The sequence below is a fragment of the Haematobia irritans genome, chromosome 1 (genome assembly GCF_050003625.1).
Source record: "Haematobia irritans isolate KBUSLIRL chromosome 1, ASM5000362v1, whole genome shotgun sequence".
NCBI lineage: Eukaryota > Metazoa > Arthropoda > Insecta > Diptera > Muscidae > Haematobia > Haematobia irritans.
Window position 1 is genome coordinate 109,513,351 of NC_134397.1, and position 15,809 is coordinate 109,529,159.

At 32.0% G+C, this 15,809-nt stretch overlaps 1 protein-coding gene across 1 annotated transcript in view; it reads right to left on the reverse strand.

The window, feature by feature from the left end:
- Window positions 1-15,809, reverse strand: part of tnc (tenectin) — a 210,843-nt gene that overhangs the window by 105,563 nt on the left and 89,471 nt on the right. The window contains exon 2 of the mRNA XM_075291413.1: window positions 13,083-13,196. Within this exon, the coding sequence (XP_075147528.1) occupies window positions 13,083-13,173 (91 nt within the window). The 5' untranslated portion in view covers window positions 13,174-13,196. The remainder of the gene's footprint in view (window positions 1-13,082; window positions 13,197-15,809) is intronic.

Sequence of the window (15,809 nt, forward strand, 5' to 3'; positions counted from 1 at the left end):
GCCATAAACCTAGAAAGAGGAAATTGTTGGGAATAAGTTGTGGCGTAAAAACTATGCCAACGGGGAAAGTACCAAATAAATGAAAATACATATCATCCAAATGGTTATTTCTAATGTATTTTCAAATATTTACAGATGAGCGAGGGGGAAAAAGCGGCCATAAAAACTATGCCACTTCATCATTAACTCAAACAGATTTCTATGGTCCACATTTGTCATAACCTCATCATGTGACAAATGCACTTCAAGGTGGAGGAAAAATAAAATTACTTTCTTTTCGGCCGACATGCAACAAAATGCCAATGTGTGTGACATCCGATATGGAGATCTCATAGCTCACCACCAACATCATCATAAATATGGTGGTTAATGGACGAAGAAGTTTTCAAAGTGTGTCATTTTCATAAATTTCCTTGGAATAGTGATAAATATTTGGCCAAGTAACCAAAATCTTGTGGTTGTGACCCTTCCCCTTTTTCGTAGTGTTTTTGACCTGTGGTATACGGACTTTAGGCCCTCCTCCACATTTTTCAAAAATCTCTCACACTTTTCATATTCAAAACACATGCACACCCACACACACACAGAATTACTACTATTACCGATGTGTGCAACTAATGACCCATTTTGCAAAGTTAAGCCATCCAAGTTAAGATTGCTTGTCTCCTGGTTAATGTGGTGTTTGTTAGCTTTTGTGTTTATTAAGTAAATATTTCCAGGAATTGTCATTGAGTTGTCAAAACCGATCAGGCGACCGACTGGCTACATAGAAATATGGGAAAATTTTATAGTTTTTTCCCATTCATAATAGCCTGTACAGAGAACAAGGAGAAGTCATTGCTATGCTCGCCCCTTTTATACTCTGACTGATTCTCATTCATTCATAGATTCCCATTCTAGTTGGAGTTTGTTTTTCTTTTGAAACCTGCCAAAGTAATGTGGTTTTTAGGGAAGGCATTCCTAAAGGAAATCTATTAGTACAGGAATTTTTATATTTTGGTATTAAGAATTTCTCGAGGGGAGTACAAAATCATTTAAAGAACCGTGGAATGAGAGTTTTCCAAACGAGTCAGATTCATATAATTAAAAATTACTCCAACTTTCCCATTTTCCATATAAAAAAACTATCGGAGAGGTTCGTTAATATAACGCTACATTTTCATCAAGATAATGTTTGGATTCGTTATCAGAATGAACATTTTCATTATTTGTTATAATCACGTCAAACGTTATTAGTTAAATTTTTATTGGAGTTTCACATTAATAGTTAACATATTGATGGAAAGATCTCTTATCACTGGTCTGCACTACTATTGTGACTAAATTTTTCAATAAAATGTAGTAAAATGAAATAAAGTCTTTTATTTGCATATCCAGAGACATTGAAAGCCCGTTTTAGATCTTTCCAAAATTAAAAGTTAATAAGGTGGTAGACAATATAATAGGATTGCTTTATTTTAGCACTGGATACCCAAGACGTGACGAACTAAAAGAAAACAGAGTACATGTTTATCCAGGACATGCCCAAAAATGTGCAACACTGGCATCAGCTGTTTAAAAACAATCACAGACAACAAGTGAAATCTTAAATTTTTAATGCATGAAATGCTCAAATAGTAATAAATATCTAATGCTTTCCACTTTTAATTTCATGCTATACGACAAATGAATCACAGTAAATTACTATTGCGAATCGAGGAAACCTCACTTTTTTCAAAATACAATCGGCCAACACGGACGTAATTGGCACTGATGAGATGTTCTGAATAGAATACCAGTGCAATGATATTCTGGATACCTCATACAAATGTTAGATCCAGTAGTAAAAAAAACCGGCCTAGTATAAAAAAAATTGTACAGAGGTAGTATAAAATTGTAAGCTCTAATCCTTAACTTTTTTATATATAAAATCACAAGCAAGCTAGTGAAACATTATACTTTTAGTTCAATGTAATAGTGAAATAATAAAAAAAATGTGGATATTTTGCCATACTATTTTGCTACACTACGTTGATTTGATTTTGCATATCATTCACAATACACCTCTATTGTTATTGTGCGGAACGCCTATAATTACATCGAGCAACACTGGTGAGGTTTGCACTCACCAGCTGCCTTTGATAAAACACCAATGCAACGTACTTAATAATAGCCCATATAAAGGTCCCATATAAAAATCATGGACGAGCCCCCGTTTGGTATACACGCAAAAAACAATTCTTTCCTCCCAAACGAAATGTTAAACAAAGTTCGTTTCTCATTTGCTTTCGCTTTAAGGAAGTTTATTTGGAAGAAAAGTATATTCTTTTTGTGATAAATGTTTATTCATTTCCAGGATGTAAAAACAATTTCATACAGACTAACTCAAAAAAAAAAAAAACAAACCAACAAAAAACAATATTTTCTGACTAATTGCATTTTCCCTTCTTTCTCACTTGCACGAGGTTTTTTAGTTCTTAACACCTTTTTCTGTAATACACAATGTAGAAGAAATTATTCGGTATTATAATTTTTTTTACCTTTCGCCTGGACGGAGAATTGAACCGCGGACCATGCAATTTGTAAGCCAACACACTATCCACTGAGCTATGTTGCTGTTATTGTCATCAATAGACAATTATCCATATAAGTTATATTTATATAGCATAGCTTGCGGCGCCCACGAGCCGATTAAACAAACTTTATTTAACAGAAACGCACATTTAGTTGGGCACCGTGGAGTGGTGGTAGCTACGTCCGCCTTGCATACCAAGGGTAGTTGCATACCGAACACCAAAAAGTTTTTTTTTTTTATTTTTTTGTTATTTTATACATATATTCCAGATATGTTCGGAAGATTGCGGAAAGATGTTTAACATTACATACTACTATATTAAATTTTTACTAAGAACTGTAAAATGTGTCTTATTAAAGTAAAGTCAGAAAAGAACAACGCTTGATATAAACGAAATGTACTGTGTTGTTGGTTCAAAAATATTTTTGTTTTATTCAAAAAATAAAAATTTTGTAATAAAAGTGTAATAAAAATTTTGGTGATAAAAGTTTAAAATTTTCGAAGCAATTCAAAATACTCTAACAAAAGAAAAACGTTTTCGGGACACGTTTTTTTTTCTTTGCGTGTAGCAATACAATCAAAATTGATGAGATAATTTTGAATCTTTTCAAAAGTCAATTATGCGAATTTGAAAATCTCCAAAGTAGTTTTAATTTTTTTCTACTTTTATGCGGCATCCCTAAATTAAACTCCTCACCATATTTTAATCCATCTATTTTCAGGCATCCGTCTGTCCGTCCGCATTAGAAGAAAAGGGACAATTTATGCCAGACATGTTGCACATACTCAGCACATTCATGTGACACATGAATACAACAAGATATGTTGCACTGTGTGTTGTATTATATGTGTGGTGTGTTGCATGCATGTTTGTCCGTCCGTCCGTTCGTTCGTCAGTCAGTCCATTTGTTTGTCCGTGTATATGTTCATCAAAATGGTATGATGTACAATGAAGCATGTATGTTTGACAGTTGACTGTTTTGTTTGCTTTCTTTTCGATTTGAATGATATTCTCGCAATGGTTGTTGTTGTTGCTCGCTGGCTTCTATTATTTCTGCTTGCCATTGTTTGTGACCCTTTTGTCATTGTCCAGAAATTGTCATAGCATCGATGTTGTCGTACCAGTCGTCGTCCGTCATCCAATGTTCCTTGTGAATTGTTTGGACTTAAGTACTGCTTAAACATAAACTGTCAAATATCCGTCTTTGATGGCCAAAGTCAAATAATTGCATGCCAGCGAGATAGAGAGGGAAGATACTCGGAGGGGTGAGAGAGACGAAAGAAAAAGAAACCAAAACACTTTGTTCTCTGAATCTGGTTAAATCGGCCACAAATGCTTCATGGATCCCCCAAGAAAGAAAGAAAGACTTGAATGAAGTGAAAATACCAAAACGCAGGGTTTGAAGACATTTGAGGCTAAATAATAGGACTGTTTTCTTTTAGCACTGGATATGCTACGCCGTGAAGGACTAAAAGAAAACAGAGTACTCGTTTATCCAGGACATCACCAAAAATATGCAACACTGTCATCAGCTGTTTAAAAACAATCACAGAAAAGAAGTGAAATCTTGCATTTTTAATGTATGAAATGCTCCAATTAGTAATAAATATTTACTGCTGCGATTATTTATGACACTGTACCACTTTGAATTTCATGTTTTTCGAAAAATTAGTCACAATAAATTGCTATTGTGAATCGATGAAGCGTCACTTTATCAAAATACAATCTGGCAACATCGGCGCGACTTGCACTGTTGAGATGTTCTGGATAGAACAGCAGTGCAACGATGTTCTGGATAGCCCATACTAATGTTGCATCCAGTGCTAAAAGAAAACAGCCCTAATGAAAATAATCAATTTTTTCAATTGTACCAACGAAAATAAGAAAGTGTACTTTTCGGGGTCAAATTGTACGAATTGGCAATATTAATGAATGAGATGGCAATTAGATATTAGTTTATATAGATGTTGGTCGATTATACCGATTTCTTGAATTTACATCTTGAGAATATTGAAGATTTCATCTTCACATAATTTATCGAGAGTTTGAAATTTTTACTCGTATGTGGCCAAAAACAGATTGTTAATATGAATTCATGGGAATTCAGCAGTAGTTGTTATTTTGGAGAAGAACTGTAGTACCATTGGATATGTTGAATCCACCATATTTAGTACAACTGTACAAACTTTTATGTTACATCTCTGGGCTTCATATTGATACTATTCTCAACCAGGAACGCTTTTCTACTCTACCATTATATATATATATATATATATATATATATATATATATATATATATATATATATATATATATATATATATATATATATATATATATATATATATATATATATATATATATATATATATATATATATATATATATATATATATATATATATATATATATATATATATATATATATATATATAGCGTTCCTGGTTGAGAATAGTATCAATATGAAGACCAGAGATGTAACATAAAAGTTTGTCAGTTGTACTAAATATGGTGGATTCAACATATCCAATGGTACTACAGTTCTTCTACAAAATAACAACTACTGCTGAATTCCCATGAATTCATATTAACAATCTGTTTTTGGCCACATACGAGTAAAAATTTCAAACTCTCGATAAATTATGTGAAGATGAAATCTTCAATATTCTCAAGATGTAAATTCAAGAAATCGAATCGAAATCGAATATATATCTTATATTTTTCTTTCATTACAACCACCATATGAAACGAAAACAAGAAATTCCTTCTTTTGCTTGAGGTTTATTGTTGAAAATAATTTCACCAAATATTTCGATAAAGCCATCGAAAATCTTAGGGATTTTGGGGGAAGCAGAAGAATCTTTATGCCCATGCCAGTGAAACCTAATGGGGGGTGAATACTTTTCTTTCATTTGGCATTTGACACTTTTCGGGGAATATGTGGGTGTGGGTGAGTGGTGGTGGTTTATATCTGTTTGAAACGGGGAAGGGGGAAATGAAACAAAATCACTTCCTTTCCCTGGCAAAACATCAGTGAGCGCAGTGTTGGGAAACAGAGGTTTATTAGCATTACTGGTTTAAATTAAGAAACATGTGTTCCAAACAAACAAACAGAATGAAGTGTCTGTCCATCTGGACACACCGGCCGAGAACAAACAAACATAGAAGCCAACGTCATTTGGAAAAAACACAGTGAATGAAACGAAAAATCATCACATTTTGTAGCAAAATCGAGAACCTTTGCCAATTTTTGGTATGGGATTGAGGGGGAGCATGGAATCGTGTGCGAAATGATTTTGCCACCCCTCATTTACTCGAACGCATTTGTAAAGACCCGAATGCACTTTAGGTGAATAATGAGACCATGGTGCCGGATGTAAAGTTCTACATGTCCTTCTAATAGATTTTTATATGGCTCTAATACCCTTAAATTTACAACAGATGACCCTTAATTTTTATTAGCCACCCATTTGATGCTGCAAAATCGGTCTATCTATCGATTGATGAAGCGGCACATATTGAAAAATTGCCTCTCATCTGTGCGAAAAATAGGCAAAAGACCATGACCAATAACAATTAGAGTGTCATTTCAATTATTTGTTCTACAATGGGGTAGGGGGATGGTAAATCGCTATCACCACCACTAACCATTACTCTTGGTATTATAAAGTGCTTCAACGGCCAGGAGAGAATCCCTCCTGGAACATGTGCCAAAATCGGCAAAGGTTAAATCTGTTGCATTTTTTTTGTTCGATTGCTGAGAGGATTTATCACTGAGGCTCTGCGACAAATATTGGACTCTAGTTACTCATCATCAGTATCGTATGAGTGTTGCCATATAGTTCCCCTATATGGGGAGGGAATGGTAAATGTCAATGACACTGCAAATTTTTTGTTCGCCGGTGGATGAGCAAAAATGCATTTATCATTCACTTGTCGTTTGGTGTTGTAAATACAATTGTGTTCATATCTGCTTCGAAAACCAATTCAGAAATTCTTTGCTTTCATTATTATATACCATGAATGGACATTGTGTCCAGTCTCCGAGGCAAGTAGATGGACGGTCAATTTGGGGATGTTTCCACTTTACGATTGGGAATTTTGTTGTCACTTTTGTATTGTATTAGGGATGCCGTAGGGAGATTTCAACAAACAAATTGAGGTGTGAAGAGCTAATAAATATTAGTCTTGATTTATTTTAGTATGCCGTGGCTAAATACTAAAAGAAAATAAAAATTGCAGCCATCAGCTGTTTAGAGAAATTCACAATAACAAGTGAAATATTATTGTTAGAGCTTAATTGTTGTAAAATATATTTAATTTGCTACATTAAAGTTAATTTAATGATACATAGTATTCACAATAATCAAAATGAACAATGAATCAAAAAAGCCCCATTTTAATAAAATTCAATTTGGCAATACCATCCTATTATTGTTTATGTTTTATAAAAGTGCAGTACTCAATTCTCCATGATATATCTACTTATACTTTTCATTGTCTACTATGTATTTTAGTACATGTCTATTTGATAGAATGTTGGTGTTTTCCAAAACTTTACGATATACCCTTGCATGTGGATATTTGAATTTGGATGTTGTTATTCTGGATTTTATTTGTACCACACCACTCCCGTTGACGCTACACTCCTATCACACAGTTAAATATAAGAACTGAATTATATGTTTTTTTCCAAATGAAATGGTGAATATGCTACCCTTGCCATTGAAGAGCCCCACAAACCTACGACTGACTCCCCGTCAGATGGATCAACAACAATTTTACGTTCACATTTAATTTAGAACAATGACATTTATGTTGAGTCACACTTACTCTTTTTTAATTTAAATTGAACAACATTTTTATTGAAGTGTCATTTGGTATGTCCAAAAAATATAAAAGAAATGCGTAACATGTAATAATGTCAAATAGAGGTTTATATGTGAATATTTGGAATATACCAATGAAAGGGATGTTTTCTGTTTGTGCAAAATATAAATAAATAAACATGTTTTTGTGTTCTTGTAGCCAGCTTTATAAATCTAGATGAATGATATATGAAGTGAACTGTTTGCATTTTTTTTTTGAATTGAGGATAATTTTTTGCAGTAATTCTAATCTCGCTGTTTAACTATTGTGAATGGAGAAGAATATGACAAGTGATCAAATCCTAGGCTAAATAGGTATTTACACATTAGGATGCTGCACTTCGCTTCTGTAACATATACCCAAACACATTTTGCTTCAAGCATATATATTTTCAGGATTGGTAAAAAAAAAATATTGTTTGTATTGTTCAAACATATTATGTTTCACCTTAGGGCATACACTGGCAGAAAAAAAAATTAATGAAATGTTCGTTGTTTGGATATATTTTTAAGGCGCCAATTGGTTACTCCCATTATTTTACTTGCAGCATACTCTCTAGGTCTCTCTTTCTAAAAACATATATGTTTATGGGCTATTTCTAAATTAATATATGTTTGCATCTAAGTATATTATATTTACAAACATTTTATGTCCCAAACATAATATGTTCTAACATATATGTCCCAAACATGTTATGCTAGTTTATGAACATTTTATGCTTACACTTAAAAATATTGTGTTAAAAATTTTGGGTTCCAAACATATAATTTTTACACCCAAACTTATGAAAAACAGTCATTTTCGTCCGTGTGGTAACTACTTTGATCCAGTTCATTATCAAGGGTACGATAACAATTGTTAATGTAAAGCGTATAAGGGAATTGTGTATATTCTCTTTGACAATTGCTGAATAACTGTGAATGAAAACGAATATAACAACTAATTAATAATTTACACAAAATTTATTTGGAATGTTGTTATAAAGAGTTCTGCACTACTTCTTAGAAGAAATGATAAAAGTGGCATTAAAAGCAAATGGTATGGTATTGACATTCAGGAAATTCCAAAATACAATTGAGATACCATTAAAAAGCCACCGAATGATTGGGAAATGGCCAAAAGAAAACCGTACAGGAGTAAATCCTGTCAAAATCCTGTAGTGAATGACATTTTAGTTTATATTAGGAGTACTTAATATACTCAGTTAGTAAGTACACATTGCTATATTCAAAATAATGGCATATCTGACAATTTCATTGTACTATAGATGTCCACTGTTTGATAATGAATTTGGGACAGTGATTCAAATTAGTGGAGTATGTTGAGTTATTCAAACTGCAATCAAATTCTTCAACTCAGCATTCCTTAACTCGCAAATGCCCATAAATTGTGACAAATCTCTAAACGAGATAGCTAATCAGTTCTGCGCTAACTTAATATAGGTTTTTAGCTACAAGAACATGTGAGGAAACTGCAAAGCACACGCAAAAAAAATAATTCTTTCCTCCCAAACCAAATTTTAGACAAACAAAGTTCGTTTCTCATTTGCTTTTCGCTGTAAAGAAGTTTCTTTGTGAGAAAAGTATATACTTTTTGTGATAAACGTTTATTCTTTTCCAGGATGTAAAAACAATTTCATAAAGATTAAAAAAACAATCTTTTCTGGTTAATTGCATTTTCCCTCACATTTTTCTCACTTCCACGATGTTTTTTAGTTTTTAGCACTTTTTCTGTAATACAATGTAGAAGAACTTATTATTATTTTTTAAATTTTACCTTTCGCCTGGACGGAGAATCGAACCGCGGACCATGCAATTTGTAAGCCAGCACACTTTCCACTGAGCTACGCAGCTGTTATTGTCATGAATAGATAAGTATCCACACTGGTAGAAAAAGTTTCGTTAATACGATGAATTTCTACGTTGTATTAACGAATTTCTTCATTAAAAGTCAGCCAATGTAGCATTTCGTTATAACAACGTAATTTTACGTTATATTTACGAAACCATTTATGGAATACATTTCGTAGTATTAACGAATAATTACGTTGCTATTACGTAGCCTTTTCGTTGTATTAACGAATATTATTCGTTGTATGAATGAAATTTATTCATTGTATGGATGCAGCTTATACGTTGTATGAATGAAAACCATTCATTGTATGAACCCAGTTTTTTCATTGTATGAATGAAAGGCGAACGTTGTATAAATGAACACAAACGTTATATTAATGAAACCCAACCAATTAGTGCATTTGAGTGTAGTCATTCGTAGTGAATTTGTTTTTTTGTTAAGATCTTTGAAATATGATTAATATACAGTAGGAAATAATATTTACTGATAAATTAAGTAATTTAATAATCATATATTGTGACTTTCACTTAAGAAAAAAAGCCTTTTATTTCTAAGATCAAAAAATGAAATAGTATCGCCGTGTACATTTATCCAATTTTTCTGCAACCAAGGTTCATTACGGTAATTGTTCCGCCTTCTTCATCTGAAAGTTCACTTCCCCGGGGCATTTTCACTAAAGATTAAAAATGTACACTAATTTTTTTGTGAATATACAAAAAACACCAATTTTATTCACTTCACCCATCTATGTTTAATATTCACATCGAAACTGTAATGAGCCTGTGCAGTGTTGCCAATTTGGTGCTTTTAGCACCAAATTTAGTGCTTTTTGATTTCTAAAAAACACCAAATTGCCTTTTTGGTGCCTTTTCAAAAAAAGCACCAACTTGGTGCTTTCTGGCATTTTCATTTAGTGCTTTTGGTGCTTTTTTTATTTTGAACAGTATTAAGTTTAATTGATACAAAAATTTTGATTAGACTTTCATGAGCCGAAGAAACTCAAATTTATTGCCAAATATAGAATTTGATTGTTATGAAGTTGGTATTGATTATTTTTTAATTAATATTGTTATTTAGGGTATTCTGTAGGAAAGTCGAGCGATGAGTGTCGAATTTTCGAATTTGGTAAAGATGTCATTAAAAACGTTTGTATTAAATTCACAAAAGCACGCACAACTGAAATAAGACTCCTTCCATATATTAATATAGACTCCTTCCATATATTAATATTTTGAAAGTTGAAAAACATCACTGATCAAAATGAATTGGACGAAAGCATTAAAACTGATTAAAGTGTATACTTGAATAGCGGTTCATAATGGTGAGTACTAAGTTCGAGTTTTGCCGCTAAAGTGAAAACTATATCAGTAAAAAAGGCATAAAATTATGCATATTTGCTGCAAATTTTATTATAACTTGATGTGGAATAGCCAAAAGCAAATTTTCACAAAGTTTGTATTCCTTAAAATTAATTATTAAAGAAATTGTAATTGTCAAAAAATGACTATTTTAGCAGCTAAACTCGATCTTAATACCCACCTTAACTTCTTAAAATTCAATTCACAAAAGTTCTATAATAGGTACATCTTCGGAAGTTTTTTTTTTTTTTTGTAGTAGAGCATTTAATTTTCGATTTTGTGGTGGAAGGTGGTATGTTAGCATTTATAATATATTTTTGGTGCTTTTTGGCCTTGGGGAGTTGGCAACACTGAGCCTGTGCACTCTTCAGCGAAAAGAACGTAAATGTTGTTAATGTTTGCCCATCAGACAAGTTGTCTGTTGAACTTTTTACCGTTTGTTTCTGAAGACGCACACGCAACCATGTGCTTGTTGCCATGCTTAGATGTGTATGTATAAATAACATATACTCTACAGACGTATTAGAGAGAGTATAGAGAGACGTTTTATAGAGAAAGAGTAAGGAGAGGCAGATATACTCAAACTCCCATTCGTATTATTAATGAACGTATTTCATTAATATGACGAAATATAACAATTTAAAATTTATTTTTTAACGATCCATATCATTATATTAACGATCGCTTTCGTTTTATAAATGAAATTTTCAATTCCAGTTTCGGAGTATATAAAACGACTGTTTTATGGGCTAAAAGTTTCCAAAAGTTACCCTCTATGTGAAAATGATTATAATAATTTCATCTTGGAAAAAATTTTTATACTAATTCTTGAAAAAATTACAAAGTTAATATTCGTAATATTAACGAAACGTGTTTCATTAATATAACGAAAAACCAAAACACAAAATTGTCTTTTAACGATTGATTTCGTTGTATTAACGATCACTTTCGTTCTAATAACGAAAAATTTCGTAATATTAACGAAAAATAATCAACGAAGCCCGTTCGTTAATAGTATGAAACATTTTTCTACCAGTGCATATAAGTTATATTAATATAACATAGCTTGCGGCGCCCACGAGCCGATTAAACAAACTTTATTTAACAGAAACAAACATTTAGTTGGGCACCGTGGAGCAGTGGTTGCTACGTCCGCCTTGCATGCCAAGGGTCGTGGGTTCGAGCCCTGCTTCGACCGAACTTTTTTTAGTTTTTGTTACATATATTCCAGATATGTTCGGAAAATTCCGAAAAGATGTTCAACATTACATACTACTATATTAAATTTTTATTAAGACTTTAAGTTAGAAAAGAACAGTGCTTGATATAAACGAAATGGACTGTGTTGTTGGTTCAAAAATATTTTTTTTATTGAAAAAATAAAAATTTTGTAACAAACGAATTTTTTTGCTGATAAAAGTTTAAAATTTTCGAAGAAATTCAAAAAACTCTAAGAAAAGAAAAACGTTTTCGGTACACGTTTTCCAAACGTTTTTTTTCTTTGCGTGCAGACGATTTGGCAAGATTGGGAAATACCTTACATACTGTCTTTATAAGGAAGGATTATGCCCGAAGGAAGACCAGGAATTGGAAAGATAATATAAACATTCACTCAAAAAACAGTGAAGGAAAATTTTGGAAATAGAACATTTTTTTCTGGGTTGGATTAGCCCATCTCTTTATCTGCGAAAATATAGAACCTAAACCTTGCTCCACTGTTTTTTTTTTTTAATCTAGTACAGATAATCAGTGCGAATTCCACAGTTTGTTACCATTTTGAAAATGATAAATGTTTCGCAATTCACAATAAATGATTATTGTGAATTAGTAGTACAAAAAGTTTTCTTTCGTCCCTAAAAGATTTTCTTTAAAAGTAAATTAAAAATTTTAGAGACAATCGTTGAATCGCTTATCATAAATTCGGATTAATTAGATCAACTAAACGAAAATACTTTATACGAAAAGGTAATTTCGTTTGTCTAAAATTTCGTTCCGGAGGAAAGTATTTTTTCTTTGGGTGTAGTTGGTAACAAAAATAACTTTTCCAATGTCAATGATGTATACAAATATTCCACATATAATTTGACATAAAGAAAAGTCAACCAAAAGCCTTAGATATACCCAATGACCTCAATATCTTTGTTTATGACATCCTATACTAACCCTATATTCGTAAATGATCCCCTAATAACCTTAACTCTCTCTTTAATACAATAAAGTCGTTATTCACCTATCCTTTAATGGCGCATATAATGGTCATAACCATAATGTACGTTAACCTTGCCAGGGCATTATGACCCATTAAAGCAACGACATGACTTTCTATTATCCTTAGGCGTAAAAAGACAGAAGGTATTTCGTAAAATTAATATAAAATAAAAAAATTCTTATTACAATGTCCTTTAATAGAAATGTATATTTGTCTGTTTGTGTGTATGGTACTTACCAGCTTGTATTAATAATGGCAACATTAAAATTGCCAGCATGGCTGACAAATATATGTCGAGTCCCATGGGACTCGAACGTTTTCTTGTCATTCTGTTGTTCTTCTTCTTAGACCCTGCAACAAAAGAAAAAAAACACAAACAAATTTAGAAATACATAAGAAATAAATTAAAATTGCGAAAAATACAAGAAATTTTGAATTAAAAAAACTAATAAAACAACTACAATAATGCCACGTGTTACCATTCGTATCACAAATTAAGGGCACATGTCCTTTTTTGTGAAAAGAGAATAAAAGAAAACTCGGTAACACCATACATGGTATATGTCCTACAAGTATGTTTGGTTTTGGTTTGGTTTTTAAAGCACGATTACTTGGAAAAATCAAATTTTATTTCGTTAGGATACATTTAATATGATTATGCACGATGTCATTCATGAATGACATCGTGCAAAGGCTATATTTGCAAAGGTTGTAGTGTCCAGAAATTGTGTTAGTTTTACAAGGAACTTTTACCACATTATTATTGGCCAGAAAAGTCATAATGGTCAATTACATTAACACTCACCTAATCAGAGATCATTTTTTTAACTTAATTTAATCAAATTTAATTTACATGAAAATAAATTAATTTAGTGTATTTTAAATTAAATCAAATTAGGCTCGTATTACTCGACTGATATTTCCATTTTCATCTGAGAATTAGAAAAACTGTAATTTTTAAAATTCGTCAAGAGAATCATTCAAAAAATTTGGCGAAATATTTGAATTCAAAGCATTTTCAACTGATGGCAAACATAATCTGTTAAAAGTGACTTGAATTCATGTTAACTTTTTAAAAAATCAGCATAATAGTTACAAATTATAAAACTCAACAGTATAAAATAATATTTTTTTTCAGGAATAGTATAGTATCTTTTTATAATTTAAAAAATTGTTCTCTTTAAAATTAATTATTAAAATTGAATATAATTTTTTTTTTGAGTTTTTTTTTGAAGGACTGATGATATCAGTTGTAATTTTTTCGCTTTCCATTAACAAATAAAAGAAGTGAATAGTATTCAGGTTTCCAATATCGAATTATTAATACGGATTACAACATCTAGAAACCAAAGGAATATGTAATTAATTATTTTTCTAACGAGTTTCTTTTGAAATCCTGTCCCTCCTTTGTAAGTATAATTCGCTTTTATGGTTTTATTTAGTTTTTTTTTCTTCGGATAACATTTCTATTGCTTAACTAGACAACATAACACTTACTACCACCCCATCAGCCACATATCTTCATTTCATGACAGGATATCATGGTATCATTACCCACTCAACTTCACTCCATAACAAATCCACGACAACTTCAATTTACCTCGACCAAAAAGATATTTTGCTCCAAAACGATAAAAAATTGATAAGAACTCCATAAGAAGTAGAACTGTCAGTGGCCATTTCTTAAATAATAAATCAAAAAATATGGTACTCTGTTTATACTCTTGACTGATAGTAAAGCAAACTATGAACACCCATTTGTGTCATTCAATAGTCTGCAGAATTCGAGTCTTTTAGAAATTTGGCACGTAGTACAAAAGACCATCCCCCTTACAACCAAAGATCGCAGGTTTGATTTTTTATGTTCCATTTTTTGATGTGGTCCTGGCGAATTTGTATGCGCATTTGATTACAACTGGTGGTAATGGATCTTTATTAGCAAGTTGTTTTTTTTTTTTGTATTTTGGTGTCTCATATTCGTTTTTAATAAAGCCTCTAGGGATGCAACATGTGAGCATATTAAATGAAGTTTAATTGGTTATCTTACAGGACATAGCAGGGGAAATCTCAAGTTATGGATCGGGGTTGTGATAAGGAAGTAGACTTTTTGTGACAATGTTCTGTTTGTTTGGTGGTTGCAAAATTTACCCAAAGTCTGAAGGGGGGTGATATCGTTTTCAGAACAAAACTAGATTGTGGGTGATAAAATGTATTAAAGGTAGTCGTTTATGAAGAATATTTGAATTGGTGATTTTTATGGAAAATTGTTTAAATACAAAATTAAATTGTAGCTAGACTTTTTATACTGTTTGTGATGAGAAGTTTCACATTAGTAATGGGAGATTTAATACTTGTAAACAGTCAAAGAATGCGGACAGGATTAATTTTAATATCAGATTTCAAAGACATTCGAGTGCAATGGTCTCTAAGATGTGGAGGAAACTCCATATTAACATTTTGTCACGAAAGAAAAGTTTTGGAAGATTCACTCGCACAAATAAATTCTCACACGTAAGCTCCTACACTTAGATATTCTGACTCTGATGCAGAATATCTAAATAACCACACGTTAAATTTAAATAACCACAATTGAAATAGTGTAAGCACGGAAGTGCTTTTTACTGTGAATATGCTTATGGCTGAGAGTACATTCGTAATTAGGCAAACACGTGACTCCTATTATAGAAAATATACAATGAGAGGCGTCTTCATTCTGTGGTATTCCTCTCTGGTTCCGGTTAAAGAAGTCCACTATCGTTAAGATCAAAAGAGTGACTCGTTGAAACACGGAGAGAAGGAATATGATCACCTCCTAGAGCAAAATGCGGAGAAAAGAACATTTTTGCCGTAAAAATTTTGGTTTCTCGCCAAACATAAAATTATCGAAATCAGATACATAATGTCTGAGAAAATAACATGGCTGTGATAAACATGTTACATGTTCACCGTCCACAAATAACATTT